General features: G+C 56.0%; 2 protein-coding genes across 5 annotated transcripts in view; one reads left to right on the top strand and one right to left on the bottom strand.

Moving 5' to 3' along the window:
• LOC120373615 (dual oxidase 2-like) overlaps window positions 1-2,308 on the bottom strand; it is a 47,510-nt gene extending 45,202 nt beyond the window's left edge. Inside the window, exons 1-2 of one of the 3 annotated variants that reach the window (XM_039492287.1) lie at window positions 2,190-2,255; window positions 826-951 (exon numbers count right to left, since the gene is read on the bottom strand). The gene's annotated coding sequence lies outside the window, so the exon portion shown is untranslated. Of the gene's footprint in view, window positions 1-825; window positions 1,472-2,189 lie in introns of those variants that run through there. The other 2 variants (XM_039492286.1, XM_039492288.1) reach the window with 2 other exon arrangements.
• On the top strand, window positions 1,332-13,930 carry DUOXA2 (dual oxidase maturation factor 2). Of its 2 annotated transcripts, none has more exons than XM_039492290.1 (7): window positions 1,332-1,345; window positions 5,340-5,521; window positions 6,114-6,171; window positions 8,188-8,322; window positions 8,908-9,121; window positions 10,065-10,279; window positions 11,342-13,930. In XM_039492290.1, the coding sequence occupies exons 2-7, from the start codon at window positions 5,375-5,377 to the stop codon at window positions 11,539-11,541; spliced, it is 969 nt and encodes a 322-aa protein (XP_039348224.1). In that variant the 5' UTR covers window positions 1,332-1,345; window positions 5,340-5,374; the 3' UTR covers window positions 11,542-13,930. The 2 variants fall into 2 exon arrangements, with proteins under 2 accessions (XP_039348224.1, XP_039348223.1); XM_039492289.1 differs by lacking the exon at window positions 1,332-1,345 and adding an exon at window positions 2,429-2,475.
• Window positions 13,931-14,298: the final 368 nt, after the last annotated feature.

Raw genomic sequence — 14,298 nt, 5'->3', positions numbered from 1 at the left:
TGAAGTGTTCTCCCACTGGTTTTTGAATGTTATGATTCCTGATGTCAGATCTGTGTCCATTTATTCTTTTGCATAGAGATTGTCCGGTTTGGCCAATGTACATGGCAGAGGGGCATTGCTGGCACATGATGGCATATATCACGTTGGTAGATGTGCAGGTGAACGAGCCCCTGATGGCGTGGCTGATGTGATTAGGTCCTATGATGGTGTCACTTGAATAGATATGTGGACAGAGCTGGCATCGGGCTTTGTTGCAAGGATAGGTTCCTGGGTTAGTGTTTATGTTGTATGGCGTGCGGTTGCTGGTGAGTATGGTGACTGCTGAACTCGAATTAGTATTCAAATTAGATATAACTAACGTAGGTCTAAACAGTCTCAGTTCTGCCCCAGGGGGGAAGGTCACTCACTCTCTGTACCTCAGATCCCTGCTGGTACATTCAAAAAGCCAGCTCTGCCCTGTCCAGCAATGGGATTTGATCCTGCTCTTCTGCCCACACCCCACTCTAGCTCTGAGCTTCCTCACTCCATGAAAACACAGAACCCTGGTGCTGCCAGAGCCAAGCCATGGTCCTTGACTCCTGCTAGGAGTCTGGGCATGGGACTCCTTGGTTCCCTTGATATCTCTAGGCCCTTCATAAAATCGTTCAGCCCAAAACCGCAGGGCTCTAGCAAACACTTCAGCAACTGCACTCCAGATAAGAGTGATGCAAACAAACCCTCAGTGCCAAAGAAGGGCTTCCAGGAGGAATTGGCAAGGACAAGCTCCCTCCACGGCTGAGCTGCTGTGTATTGAAAAGGGGGGAACTAGCTCCCCCAAACACTCACCCTGCTGTGTGGGAATCCGGGAGGCTGACGGGGGGCTGCTCACACAAGTACCCCCAGAAAGTCTTTATGCTCAGTTAAGCAGAGCTGCGCAGCACAGGGGATTGAACAGCTCCGGAAAGCTGGTTTCTTAAAAAGATTAAACGCTGCAGAATGCGACTTGTGGCTGCTTTACGCTTCTTAACCTTGCAGCACATTCAGCCCCCAAGTTACATTTCCAAGACCCGGCTCCCCCAATGGGTTTAGCAGCGCCCAGTCGATCCGACTGAGCGACAATCCGTCTGGGGCCAGACCGTGCTCAGGGCTGGCTGGCAGGGGATGGGGTGGATGGGATTTCGCCCAGTCTCAGGGCAGGGCAGGACTTGCTGTCCCTGTGCCTGGAGGGGTCTGGGACCCCCGGAGTATGAAGAGAACTAAACCAACGGGGGTTCGGGAGCCCCACAGGGCGGTTCTACGTGCCGAGGAGGCGGATTCCCACCGCCTGGGCCCGGACCGCCTAGCTGCGCGGAAGGGGAGGGACTGGGTATCCGAGAAGCAGAGCCGGCTCCTGGCGAGCCCCGGGGAACAGGCGCTGGGGCCCTGAGCTGACTCCCCGCCTCCCTCTGGCCAGGGCACAGCCAGCAGCTGGGGCGCCCAGCACAGCCCTGCCCGGGGGCAGCTGGCGGAAGCAAAGGGGACAGGATGTGCAGGGGAGGCCAGGGGCCCGCAAAGGGCCAGGGAAAGGAGGCTCCCGTCCCGAGGGGCCTCTGCCCTGAGTCCTGGCCTCGGCCAGGGAAATACAGAGCCAGCCAGCCCCACACGCGGCTCCCCTGGGAGGCTAGAGCCGAGGACTCAGCCCCTGCCCAGAGCAGAGACCCTCCCGCCCAGCCCCTCCATCAGCGCCCTGAGCAAGGGACCGGCCTGGGAGGAAGAAGCGTCCCCGTGGCCAAGATTTAATTGGGGGTGGGGGCGCGCGCCGCCCAGGGCTCCCGGCCTCGGGGAGTGGGTGGGGGACTGTGCCTGGCGCTCCGCATTCGGGCTGGGCACCTCCAAAGCGCAGAGCGACCCGCGCCAGGGAGGGGGGCTGCGCAGCGGCTGTGCCAGGCTCCACCTGCCCTGGCCGGGCCGGCTCCAGGACGGCGGGCGGCTGGCGCAGCCCGGCTCTCCCCAGGGACGCCACCCCGCAGCAGGACCGTCTGCTACGCACAGCTGGGCTCCCCGCCGGCCCGGCGCCGGCACAGCTCCCACGTGTCAACGGACCGGGGGCGCGGCGCCCCCTGGCGGTGTCCTGTGAGCACCGCGCCGCTAGCGCCCGGTCAGACCCTCAGCAGGTGCATCCCGCTGCCCCTCCCGATCCAGGGCCCCGGCCCCAAGAGGGCAGCACTTACCTGGACAGCGGGCGCGCCTTGTGTGCGGTGCCGCGCAGCGCTCTCGCCCCGGTGCCTCCTGCCTGGCCGGCTCTGGGCAGAGTGGGGTTGGGAGGCGCCCGCGCCGGGGAGGAAGCGCTGGGGGCGGGGCCCAGCTGCCTCATTTGCATAGACACCTGCCCCCGGAGTGTGGCGGGCACCCCGGGGTGGGGCGGTCACCCCGAGGGGGGAGCGGGCGGGCTATAAGAGAGCAGCCCGCGAGCTACTGCCAGCACTGCTGGACCCTGAGCGCTGCCCTGCCGGACAGGTAAGCGAGGGGCAGGCGCCCATCCTGGGCTGGAGCTCCAGGCAGCAGGGAGATGCTCTCCCGGGCCCCGCCAGGGTATTTCTGCCGGGAGCGGGCTGCAAGGGAGAAGCCAAACACCCCGGGCTGCCGCAGTGCAGGCCGTGGGGACTGGCTGTGTCCCTGCGTGAAGATCCCTGGGGACATGACCCGCTCCCAGGGGACGTGTGGGTGCAAGGGCCGTGAAGCCAAGTTCGGGCTGGCCCCCCCAGGCAGGGCATTGGCCATCCCTGGAGAAGCCCTTGGCGGCCGGGTGGGATTTAATCACTTGTCTGTCCCGTCTGGGGCACACCAGAGCCAGCTGCACCCGCTTCTAGCCCCCACAGAAATTGCCAAGGGAGAGTTTTCGTAGGACTCTTTTTGCAGGAGAGCTGGGAAACAAAGCGGCCAGTCCCCGCGGCGGGATTCGGAGCGAGATGTTGGCTCCGATTCAGTTTTCAACACCCCCTCACCTCAAAATGCCGGGGTTGGGTTTTCATTCCCCTCCCCGCTTGCTCCCCCCCCCCCCCCCGATTCCTTTTGGCGCTGAATGGGGTAGGATGAACCGTGACAGCCAACTTTGCTTTCTTTTCTTTTCTTTTCTTTTCTTTTCTTCTCACTCTTAACTTTTCAAAGCCCCTTCACCCTTTGAACGCTGTCAGAGCCGAGGAGTTCACAAGTTTCATTTTTTACACCTCTGCGATTTTCCCCAGCCTTCTGAAAAGTTTCAGGGGAGAAAAAGAAAAAAAGGAAAAACTAACCCCCAGGTCTAGAAATCCTGGATCCAGCGCCAGAGGGGGGGAACTCCGCCCCGGCTAGAATTTTGAAAGTTCAACGAATTTTCCGTTTTCAAAGTGAACTTTTAATCAGGAATGAAGCCAGATGAAAATGGTTGTTCGGCTTTAAAATTTCTCATTGAGAAATAATAATTTAAAAAATTAGAAAGCAACATTTTCCTGTGGGGAATATATATATATAAAAAAAACCCTTTTTCATCAGGAGACATTTTCAGTCCAAATGCAGCGACTTGTAACGGCCGAATAGTTTTATCAGGGGAAATCTCGGCAACTGGGCAGGGGCTGATGGTTTTTGAAGGGAGAAAATTACCTCGCATGATGAGGCTGGGGCCGGCGCGTGGGGTCCAGCGCAGATTCCTGCCCAGAGCGGGGCATTTCTGCGCGATCCAGGGAATTCCGGGCTGCCGTTCAATTATCAAAGTTTGATGCAGTCTGATCGGCGTATCGGGTTTTTCTCAGCATCTCAGAGCTGCCTGAGCGGCTTTACCAGAACCCGATTCCCCAATTCACACTTACCCTGCGAGTTACCCCACTGGAGTCCCTGCTTGAGAACGCGGGTGGGTTCTAAGTTCTAACTCGGGACTTGTCTACACGGGGGAATTGACCGGAAAAGCTCTTGTGGAATAATTGCTCTGGAATAAATGTGATTTTTATTCCCGAATAATTACTCCGCTTTGGAAATGCGTTAATTATTCTGGAATAAAGTGATTTCTCCTCCGGAAGAGAGGTTCTACATGGGAGCTATTGTGGCGTAGCTTATTCCACAGTAGCTATTGCGGTCAATTTCTCTGTGTAGACAAACCCTTATAAACACAGGGAGGGATGCCAATCTAGGGCATAGTAAAAACGCTAAATTCCTTTTTATAAAGGCCAGAGTCATTGTGGGTTGTTTATTCGACTGAGTTTAGGTTCCTGTGCTCTGCCCCTTCTATTTTCGGTGAGTTGGAATATTCGGAAACTTTCCCCCTTGGGGCAGAACTGTTCCGGGGTCTTCCCGGGAAGATGAAATGATTTTTGCTGGAAAGTTTCAGCAAAATCAGTTTAGCTATTTGTGAGAAAGAGGAGAGTGACAAACAGCCCGGACTATGCATGAGATAGAAATAACGCTTTTAAAATCTGTCTGTTTTCTAAAGAAATCACATAATCTTAAGAGATAATCAAACTGGACAGAACAGACCCGGCTGCCACGAAAACTGATGGCAAATATGTATCTAAATCTCCTAGGCAGCGTTGGAAAATGCCAACTAATACACCTGTGCTCCAGCCAGCCTGGGTGGAGGAGGGGACTGCTTAGAGCTGGGAACTCCGAGCCAAATCCTGACTCTGCCAATTGCTCCCTCTTTGACCTTGGGCAGCACCTCGCACCCCTTTGGCGCGCATACAGGATTCCTGCTCTGCCAGGCTGGAACGGGGGGTATTTGCTGCTGGTGGCGATGCCCAGCCCACCAATGGCATTTGAGACCCAGGGCCAGGAAACGGAGCTAATACAAAGCCAGCGTTATAGATGCAGAGCGCAGCCTGCGGCGGGTCTGAGCGCCTGCTCGCCCGGGAGATCGCTCGCTCGCTCCTTCGGGTGCAGTGCAAGGCGCACCGCAAAACACACGTGCCCTGATTCCCGCTGCTGCGGCGCCAGGCAGGTCCCAGCTAGTCCCCGCCGAGCGCGGAGCGGCGGCACTGGCTGCCTGAGTGTCCGGGGATCGAGGGGAAGGGGGCGGCTGAGCAGCGGGGAGCAGAGCGGCGCTGGGTGGGTGCCCTCTGACTAGCGGAGCCTTTGTCCGGCGCGTTTCCTCTGGCCCCGGGCGCGTTCCATCATCTCGGGCACGTGTCCTGGCGCCGCTCGGGAACTCGGAGGCGAGGTCAGCCCAGCCCAGCGCTGGGAAGCCGGGGCCGGGCAGCCGCCCCCGAGCCCCGCACGGAGATGCAGCCGATGGTCCTGGGGCCATCCCAGCCCTCTGCCCAGAGCCTCCCACAGGGCCCGGGGGGATCCCAGGCCCGAGGCGGTGCTTAGACACCCCGGCTCTGGGCACGTCTAAGTCTCTCTCTGTCTCTCAGGTTCGCTGCCCTCTGCCCAGCCCCAGCCCTGCACGATGACTCTCTTCGACGGCGTCTACCCCTTCTACCCGCAGCCGAGGAAGGCCTACGCCTTCGATGTCAGCTCCATCATCGTCATCGCCCTCTTCCTATCCCTGGGGCTTAGCTTCCTGCTCATCCTGCCGGGGATCCGGGGCCGAGCGGTGAGTGCCCCAGCCGCCAGTCGCTCCCCCACAGACCGAGAGCGCTGACCTGCCACACCTAGTCCAGGCAGGCCCTGGCACCCCCCAGAGCTCTGCTGGGGCATCCCAGCCCTGCCCCACAGCCCCCTGCTAGTCCTGCATTATAGCCCTGACACCTCCCAGAGCTCTGCCAGGGCATCCCAGCCCGTCCTGCACTATAGCCCTGCCCCCCAACTCTGCCAGGGCAAAACAGCCCTACCCCACAGCCCCCTGCTAGTCCAATTCTGGGCTTCCCCCACCTCTGTATTTGCCCTTCCCCTCTGATAGGCTGCACCTCTTGCTACTCAAGTCCTGGCCTCCCCCCGCAGTTTTTCTGTAAGTCCAATGATATTATTGTTTATTTCTATTACAGTAGAGCCTAGAAGCCCTGATCAGGATTGGTGCGAGGTGCTGCACCAACATGTGCAGAGCCTCTCTCCCTGTCCCAGAGAACTTAGTCTCATACTAGCTTTGCACCTTTTAAGTGGTTTTGTTACATTCACTGACTCAGAGAACTGAGGACCTGTTGGGCCACTCCTTACAGCTGACCCCCCTTCCATCTCTCTCCTCACAGAGGCTGTATTGGCTACTCCGGGTTATCCTGAGCCTTTTCATTGGAGTGGTGATTGTTGGTAAGTGCTCCCTCGAACTAGCTAGTGACACATGGGGCTGTATTCCCAGAGGAGGGGCACTTCCTGGTAGGGAAACTTTGGATGTGTGCACAGGAAGCATGGACTAGCGGTTAGAGCACAGGATATCTGGGTTCTATTCCCAACTCTGACTCAATCTTCCTGTGTGACCTGGACAAGTCACTTAACCTGTCTGGGCCTCAGTTTCCCCATCTCTATAATGGGCTTGATAGTATTTTAATGAATGCATGGCCATCTAGGAATGCTGTGACTGTCACTATTCTGCTCCCTGTGGCCACTCAGAGCTTCTCAGGGAACAGAAATCAAATCCCTCTGTGCCAAAACACTCAGCCCCTTATGTGATCTACAGGAGAATGGCTGTGAGCAGGAGGGAGGCCTCTGATGCACAGCTGAACAGTTCTGGTGCCAGCCAGTAGAGGGCAGTGGTGCATGCACACATACATGCACATACTATGGTATTTGCCCCTCTCACAGAGGTGCTGAGTGTGGCTGAATCCCTGTTTGTAAAGCACACTGGGACCCTTAGAAGGCAGCTGCTGGAGAGATGCTGAGTGTTGTTACAACTGGCAGCACCCAGTAGCCCTAGGGATCAGTTTCTGCCATTTTTGCAGGATGCTCCCTGAGTCCAAGTGACACGGGAGCGCTCTGAGGAAATGCAGAAGACTGGCTCTCAGAGAAGGGGTGAGAGGCAGCAGGCACAGCCCCCATCCCCTTCTGTGGGAATGAGTCCACCCTCCCTGAGGCACTTGAGAGCCGCCACATGCTGCTCTCAGCATAACGAGACGGCCAAGTGCTGCTTGGGCACACAAGAATAATGAATCGTTTTCAGAGCTGAAGCCAAGAATTTCTCTGTCTGGCACCACCCGGAAGCCCAGTTTGGATTCCCTAGATAGATACTCTGGCTCTGTGAACCCCCCAGCAAATCCTGGGGGGGAGGGTCCTGAGTACTCAGGGATCATACCATTTTGCAAGCCCCAGTCCTTCTGGACTGCAGTGTGTCTACAGCAAGATCTCAGTTTGCCCTGGGGGCATTTCCTCCGAATTCTCCCCCTGGGTGAAAGGAACAGGTCTGGGTTTGTGCCTCCACAGCAGAAGCAGGAGGTTCAGCCCCTAAGCCTTGCAGGGAACTCAGGCAGCTGCTGAAGGCCCCCTGTTGCAGGCCACCCCAGCTCTGGTTCCCCCATTCCCTGGCAGTGCAGTGTCATTGGAGCTGGGGTGCTGAGAACTCTAGGGTCTGTCGTCTGTGCCTGCCCCACCATCGCCCCCTTTGAGGCCTGTTCTCCAGGGGTCTTAGGTTGCATGAACTAGACATGCCTCATGGGCTGGAGAGGCAACAATTTGATGCATCCCCTCTGCCCCACTCCTTCTTCACACATAGACTCCCAGACCTCCGAGCGTCTCCCCCTGGGGGTAGGGGTTGGGGAAGAGCATTCTGGCCCTGTGGACTGAACCTGCCTGAGACAGGGAGGCTGTGCAGGCTCCATGTTTAGAGCTTTGAAAATCTGAAAGGTTCAAGGATGAATAAATGGTTTGTTTTAAAAGGGGGCAGCTCAGCAAACAAGGGGGGCAGCACAGGGCAGCTGAGCACCCAGTTTGGGGCTCCTAGGCCTGTGCTCTATCCACTAGGCCACACATCCACTGCTTTGCACCACTGCCAGTGAGTGGCTTCCCAGGTCCTGCTGGAACATGCCCTAGTCAAGGTCACCCTTTGGATCCAAGATGTGAAGGCTCCTCTCTGCTTCCATTTGCCATAGAGTCAGGCAGTCCTGCCTGGAGGGATCCCAGACTGGGCTAGGTGTGAGCCTAAAGAGCTTATTTCAGTAGTGAGAAGCCAGTCAGGGCCTTTTGCAGCTTGGCTGGCCTCTGTCTTTGAACAGATGATTGCGCAGAGTCCATCCCTACAAACCCAGACTCTGCCCACACTTGGTGATCATGAGGGCAGCAGCGCCTGGTGCCAGCCCCTGACTAACTTCACCCACAATTCCTCTCCCCTCCCAGCTGTGCAGTTCACCGGGGACTGGGAGACTGGCCAGGTGACAGCGAACACTTCCTACAAATCCTTCAGCCGCACCATGGTGAACGCTGACATTGGCCTGCACATCGGCTTAGGGGGAGTCAACGTCACGCTAGTAGGTGAGTGCAACACTGGGATGCATCAGCCAGTGAGACGCGGCCCATGTGCACAGCATGTGGGGATCTCTCCCCAACCCTGACTTTGGACATCGTAGCATGAGCTGTTGGCCACTCACTTGGTTGTAAGGCCACCAACTCCACTACCAGCTGCAGGGGCCCCGTACATCTCCTCTGGCTCCCAGTGCATGCTGGGTACCAGTCTGTTTTCTGGGCCACATAGATCCGGGGGCGGGGGGGAACTGCCTGTAACATGCAGTCCAGTCTCTGGTTGGGGAGAGTGCAGTTGCTCACCACCTGGTCAATACTGTCTGATTTCTGGATTCTGGGCCACATCCATGACACACACCCCACCAGAACTGGTCAGCCTGGGAAGAGCTGGGAAGGGGAGACAATGGGGCATCTCATCTTTCTGGGGTGACTACCCCAAGGCAGGCTGGTGGTATGAAGGGGCAGTAAGCTCAGCAATAGCTCTGCCCTTGAGGTAACTAACTGGCCCCTCAGTTACTGCTCGGCCCCCTGGATCCCCACACACTGCGGAATCTCTGTTCTGCCCCAAGGCTAACGAGACGCTTCCCTTTCCTGCAGGGAACCCAGTGATTCAGATCAATGAAACCATCAACTACAATGAGCACTTTGCCTGGCGCTTTGGAGTAAACTATGACCAAATCTACAAGGAAGGCCTGGCGAAGGGGCTGCCTAGCCCCATCCTGTACGTGGCAGAGAAGTTCAGCCAGCAGAGCCCCTGCGGCGTGCACAGCCAGTACAGGATCTCCGGCCACTACACATCAGCAACTCTCTGGTGAGCCTCCTCCTTCTTCACAGGGAGCCGGATGGTCTCCCTTCCTGCAGGGAGCAGACTGTGCATCCTGGGTTTGGCCCAGGCCTGCCCCAAGTGAAATGGGTTTGCTAGCAAAGCCTGCTGTGCTGGAAGACTCCTCTGGAAAGCCAGCACTGGACTCCCATTCCCTAGGAGCAGACATGGCCTGCAGCGGTGCCTGCCTCCCCCAACCCCCGCTGCAATGGGGTCTACACAAGTCAGCCCATTCACAATAACGATACAGCAAGTCAGTCTGTAGCAGAAACCAGGCCCTGGGGGTCACAGGTGTAGGGTCCAGGGGGCTAGAGAGTGCTCAGCATTGCTGAGGATCAGGCAGGTGCCTAAATATGGATGGAGGAGTCTGACTTTAGGCTCCTGTTTTTAAAAATCTTGGCCCCTGGTGCCTACGTCCAGGGAGCACGAGTGGATGGAGAGACTGCAGGTGAACGCCACTGGGGCTGGACAGACGGGCGAGACTGGAAATACGGTCCTTCCGATCTGACTTGGAACCTTCCTTTGACTTGGAGTTGAGGGTTGGAGCCCACCCCCTCTGGGCGCAGGGGGCTGAATTTGCTGCCTCTTCCCTTAGCCTGCCCCTGGCATGGCTTTCAGCACCTCCTGGCCCTTTGCAGAACTACGGAAAAAAGCTGCCCCACCCCCAACAAAGGAACAGCCATGTCCCACATGGGTCTGTCCATGGGTACCGCCCCTCTGTCTTGGCCCGTGGAAGCTAGGAGGGGCATTCAGTACACTGTGCTGGCAGTGCCCGGGGGAAGCCCAGGAACAGCCTGGAGGTGAGCGTTCAGGGAGTGAGGGGGTTACAAGGCCGGAGCTTGCCCAGCGGTCAGTTTGGTGCCAAGACAGTGGCCTGTTCCAGCGGCTGTGTGTGGGTCTTATCATTTTGTGGCCTTTCTGTTCCCACCAGGGTGGCATTTTGTGCTTGGCTCATTTCCAACATGCTGTTCTCCATGCCAGTCCTCGTCTACGGGGGCTACATGATCCTGGTCACTGGGGCCTTCATGATCTTCTCGCTGCTCTCCTTCTCCACGGTCAGGAACTCCCCCATGTGCGCCATCCAGTTCGGTCCCGCCTCCTTGCAGACTGTCTATGGGGCATCCTTCTGGCTCACGCTTGCAACAGGTAGGCATCACACTTGCTTTGTTTGTAACATGGTTCCAGGGAAGACCAGGTGACTGAGAAGGAGGCAGATTTGCTCCATGCACCTGCTGCTTCTTGTCCAGTTCTAAGTCCCTCACAGCCAACCCGTGACGGTCAGAGCCATCAGCTATGAACCTGGCCTTGTTGTTCCTTGCTCTGCAGCTCCCCCTGGGGCTGATGCAATGCATGTGCTCCCACGGAGCACAGGAGCTTGTGTTTTTTCATTGGATGTTTGATTGTGATTGACATTTCTGAAAATGTTTTGGTAGAAATTATTAGTTTTGGGTAAAAAGTTTTGGCATTTGGAAAAATTTAAAAAAAAACTTTTTAACTGAAAATGTTTTTTTTAAAAACAACTTTTTTGTTAAATTAAAAAAAATCACAGGAAATTTAAATATCAAAAGGAAAAAATATTAAAATTTTCCACAAAAAAACCCTGCCATTCTCCAGACAACTCTGCTGAGCAGGCTGTATCCGCAGCTGATGGAACTCAGCTCTGAATCGCTAACACCCAGCTAGCCTGGTCTCCGGTGCTGTTTGGAGGAACAGGCCTCATGCTCAACAAAACGTACCAGTTCCTTTGCACAGTGAAAAGCATCGCTCCCGGCAGAGGGGTGGATTGGGCTGGCAGGTCACTGTGGGACTTTTTCAGTAGATTGTGGGGTTTGTATGCGCTTAATGGCCGGAGTGGTAAGAATTCCCACAGTCTATGTATGTTCCCCAAAACGTCCAGCTGATGGCGCTGCAGGGTGTGGCATGGGATTTGAAAGGGGGGCAGAGCACAGCAGTCCATGGTGCCGTCACTGCAGTGAGAGGTGGAAGGTGGTGTGATAGTTCCCCATTTGGAGGCCGTTCCCTCTTGCCTGTCAGAGTACACACAGGGGGCATCAGCTGGGTGGAAGCTGGGATGTGTCCCAGGCTGGTAGCTGGGTGTGATCTGTCACCCTGCGGGAGGGATATGCTGCTCCCAAGGGACCCTCCTTGTGTGAAAGGTGCACAGTAGGGGAGTTTGCTGAGTGTGTGCGCGTTGCTTGTGTCTTCCAGGTCTGCTGTGTTTCCTGATTGGGGTGGTAGTGGTTGTGCTACACTACCTCCGACCTAAGGTACTGAAAGCCTTCTTTGATCTGAGCGAGGACGAAGAGGAAGGGGATGCGATGCTGGGGGAAGCGTATGGCAACCCCCACTTCCGGGCAAGCAAACAGAATCCTTATGACAACTTTGCACTGACCATCGAGGCGGTCTAGAGGAAGCTCTTCCTCCCTCCCTAGTTGGACCCTAAGCACAAGGGACTGGAGCACTAAGGAGTCCAGATCCTTCTCTGTCTCTCCGCCGAGATCAAACTCGCATGTCCTGCTGGCACCTGAGAAATCAGCAAGCGCTTTGCCATGCTCTTCTGGGCCGAGAACCCTCCAAGTTCGTCTCCTCTCCAGCGATCTCCAGAGAAAGGGAAGGCGCTGCCTCGGAGCCAGCAGGGACTCAGCACATGGGTTGTGCTGCATAGTCGCGCTGCTCAAATGGGTTCCCAGGGGCCATTTCCGCTTGCACTTCCACACCCTTTCTGGAGTCAGGTCAAAACCCTCCCTTCTCCCACTGGACTCACATCTGGCTACAGATGTTGAACCCACGAGTAGGGGGAATGGACTCTCGCATGGAGGGGCTGTGACACCCACGTACAATAAGAATGTGAGACACACTCGGATCCTGCAGGCGGGACTGAAATGCTACTGGCATCCAGTATTCTACGTAACAGACTGAAAAGGCCAAACCCAATATGAAGAATATTGAAGCTCTTTAGTATGTTCAATGAGCAACTCTGGGCAGGGGTCGGGGGTGGGGGTAGATCGCAAAGAACAACAATCAAGCCATGCAATGAGGATCCCTAATGAGCTGCCTCCTGGTGTAGTCCCGCTGGTCAGCACTGCACCTCTCTCTCTGTTAGGGAGGGCAGCTGGAATATTGGCACGACAAGACAGCAGGGGAGCGTTGCACTAAAGCACTGCCAGCAACCACAGGTATAGGTACAGCAAGGGCACAGAAGTACCTTCATGGGGAGCAAGTGTTGCAGACTAAAGGGCTCTAATCTAGCAGCGAAAGGCAGCACAAGAATCAATGGCCAGAGGTTAAAGCCAGCCAAATTCAAAGTGGAGAGAAGGCCCCAGTTGTTCACAGTGAGGGAGCTTAACGACTGGCACAAACTCCCAAGGCAGGGGTGGATTCTCCATCTCTGGAAGTTTTCAAGTTCCAGCTGGCATCTTTCTGGGCCTCACAGCCTTTAAGGCCAGAAGGGACCATCACAGCCTCCTGCATGTTACAGACCACAGAACCTCACCCACTCTGGCAAAAGGCCCATAACACAAGTTATGAGGCTCAATACAGGGGCAACGGGGGTGAAGTTCTCTGGCCCAGGCCATACAGGAAGGTTACATTAGATGACTGAATGGTCCATTCTGGCCTTAAAAACCATGTATCCCTGCCTGCTTCAGCAGCCACATGGGGTAGGCGCTGTATGCTGCCTGTAGCTAATAGCACAGCCATGGGCCTAATCCACTTGCTGGAACAAGGGCTTAGGGAGGTTTCACTTTAAAAAGAGATGCATTGGGTGGGTACAAAGCTGAATGACTCCTAAAGCCATGGATTCAGTCCCATGTACCAGTCACACCCCAGGTCCCACGGCTTTGCTGGCACCTGAGCCAGCCAGTCCTCTGTCTTAGGCCAGCCTACCCTCATGTTCTTCCTGTAGCTCTCAAACCCTAGGGGCCACACCTGGGGCCTTGCCCCTTGGACATCTAGCTCCCTGTTCCCCCTGGGGAGGCAGCACTTGGGCTCACCATCACCTACTGCTTCCAGAGACCCTGCTGTCACCTCCCTGGTGCTGAGAGTCACCACCCCGGGCCCAGCTTTCTGAGCCCTCTGTAAATCTCCCTGTGGTCAGCCAAGCCCCTTGCAAGTGGTTCCAGGAATATGCTGGGGCAGAGGATTTGTGGGGTAAGTGCCCACAGGCAGGTGAGCTCTACAAAGGAGACATTAAGGCTGAGCGTGGGGCCCACAGGCAGGTGGTCACATGGCAGCACCTGACTGTCTGACAGTGGGCAGGCGGTGGGTGACCGTGCCCTGGCATCGCATGTCTGGTGGGCTAAGAGCAGGAATGCAGGTGTGGGGGATGGGCCTGTGCACAGACTGCCATGCCATTGTGGGGACTTGCTTCCTAAGGGAATCTTCTCGCAGAGCCCGGTTCTGTGAGGTGCTGAGTGGCTCTCCAGCTGGAGGCGCACGCACCAGTCCTAGGGCTGCACAAAAGGAAAGCAGCATGTTTGAAGCAGCCTGGCTCCCTTTGCTAAACCTGGGCCTGACCTCACGTGAGCTGTGACCCAGCACCCATTGCCAGCGCTGCGCTGTGCAGCCGCTCAGGGGATCGGGCGACTCTCTGTACTGAGTTGGTCCTGAGAGCGGGCGTCACATCACACTGAGACTCCATTGTCTCTTGGCTGGCTCCCCTCGGCTAGGCTGACCTCTGTTATCCAACATTCCCTGCTGCATTTCAGCATCTGTGCACATGTGATTTGTGATGTGTCTGGGTGAGTTTTGGAGTTTGTGTATTTATGCTAAGAACACCGTAATAAAAACAATAGAAGTGTAGCAACGTGCAGGCTCCTGACCTTTTCTGACTGGCTGGGCCAGCTCCCAGGGGCGATTCACACAGTGGGATCTGAGCCTGCGAGAGGCTGCTCGCTCCTGTCTTTTCCACTCCCTCAATAGTGCCTCAAAGCAGCCTCCCAGCAAGTGTCAAATGACACGTTTTGAAGCAGGGATGTGAGCGTAGCATGGATTTATATAGAGGCAATATGATATTGTCTGTCTTATTCTCTATTCCTTTCTTAATGATTCCCAACATTCTGTTAGTCCAAAAAACAAAACAAAAAAACCTGCCACTGCTCATTGAGTGGATGTTTTCAGAGAACAAGCCACAATGACTCCAAGATGTTTTTATTTTTTTTGGAGTG

This window comes from Mauremys reevesii, linkage group 10 (genome assembly GCF_016161935.1).
Source record: "Mauremys reevesii isolate NIE-2019 linkage group 10, ASM1616193v1, whole genome shotgun sequence".
Lineage (NCBI taxonomy): Eukaryota > Metazoa > Chordata > Testudines > Geoemydidae > Mauremys > Mauremys reevesii.
This window is presented reverse-complemented; position numbering and strand designations above follow the sequence as displayed.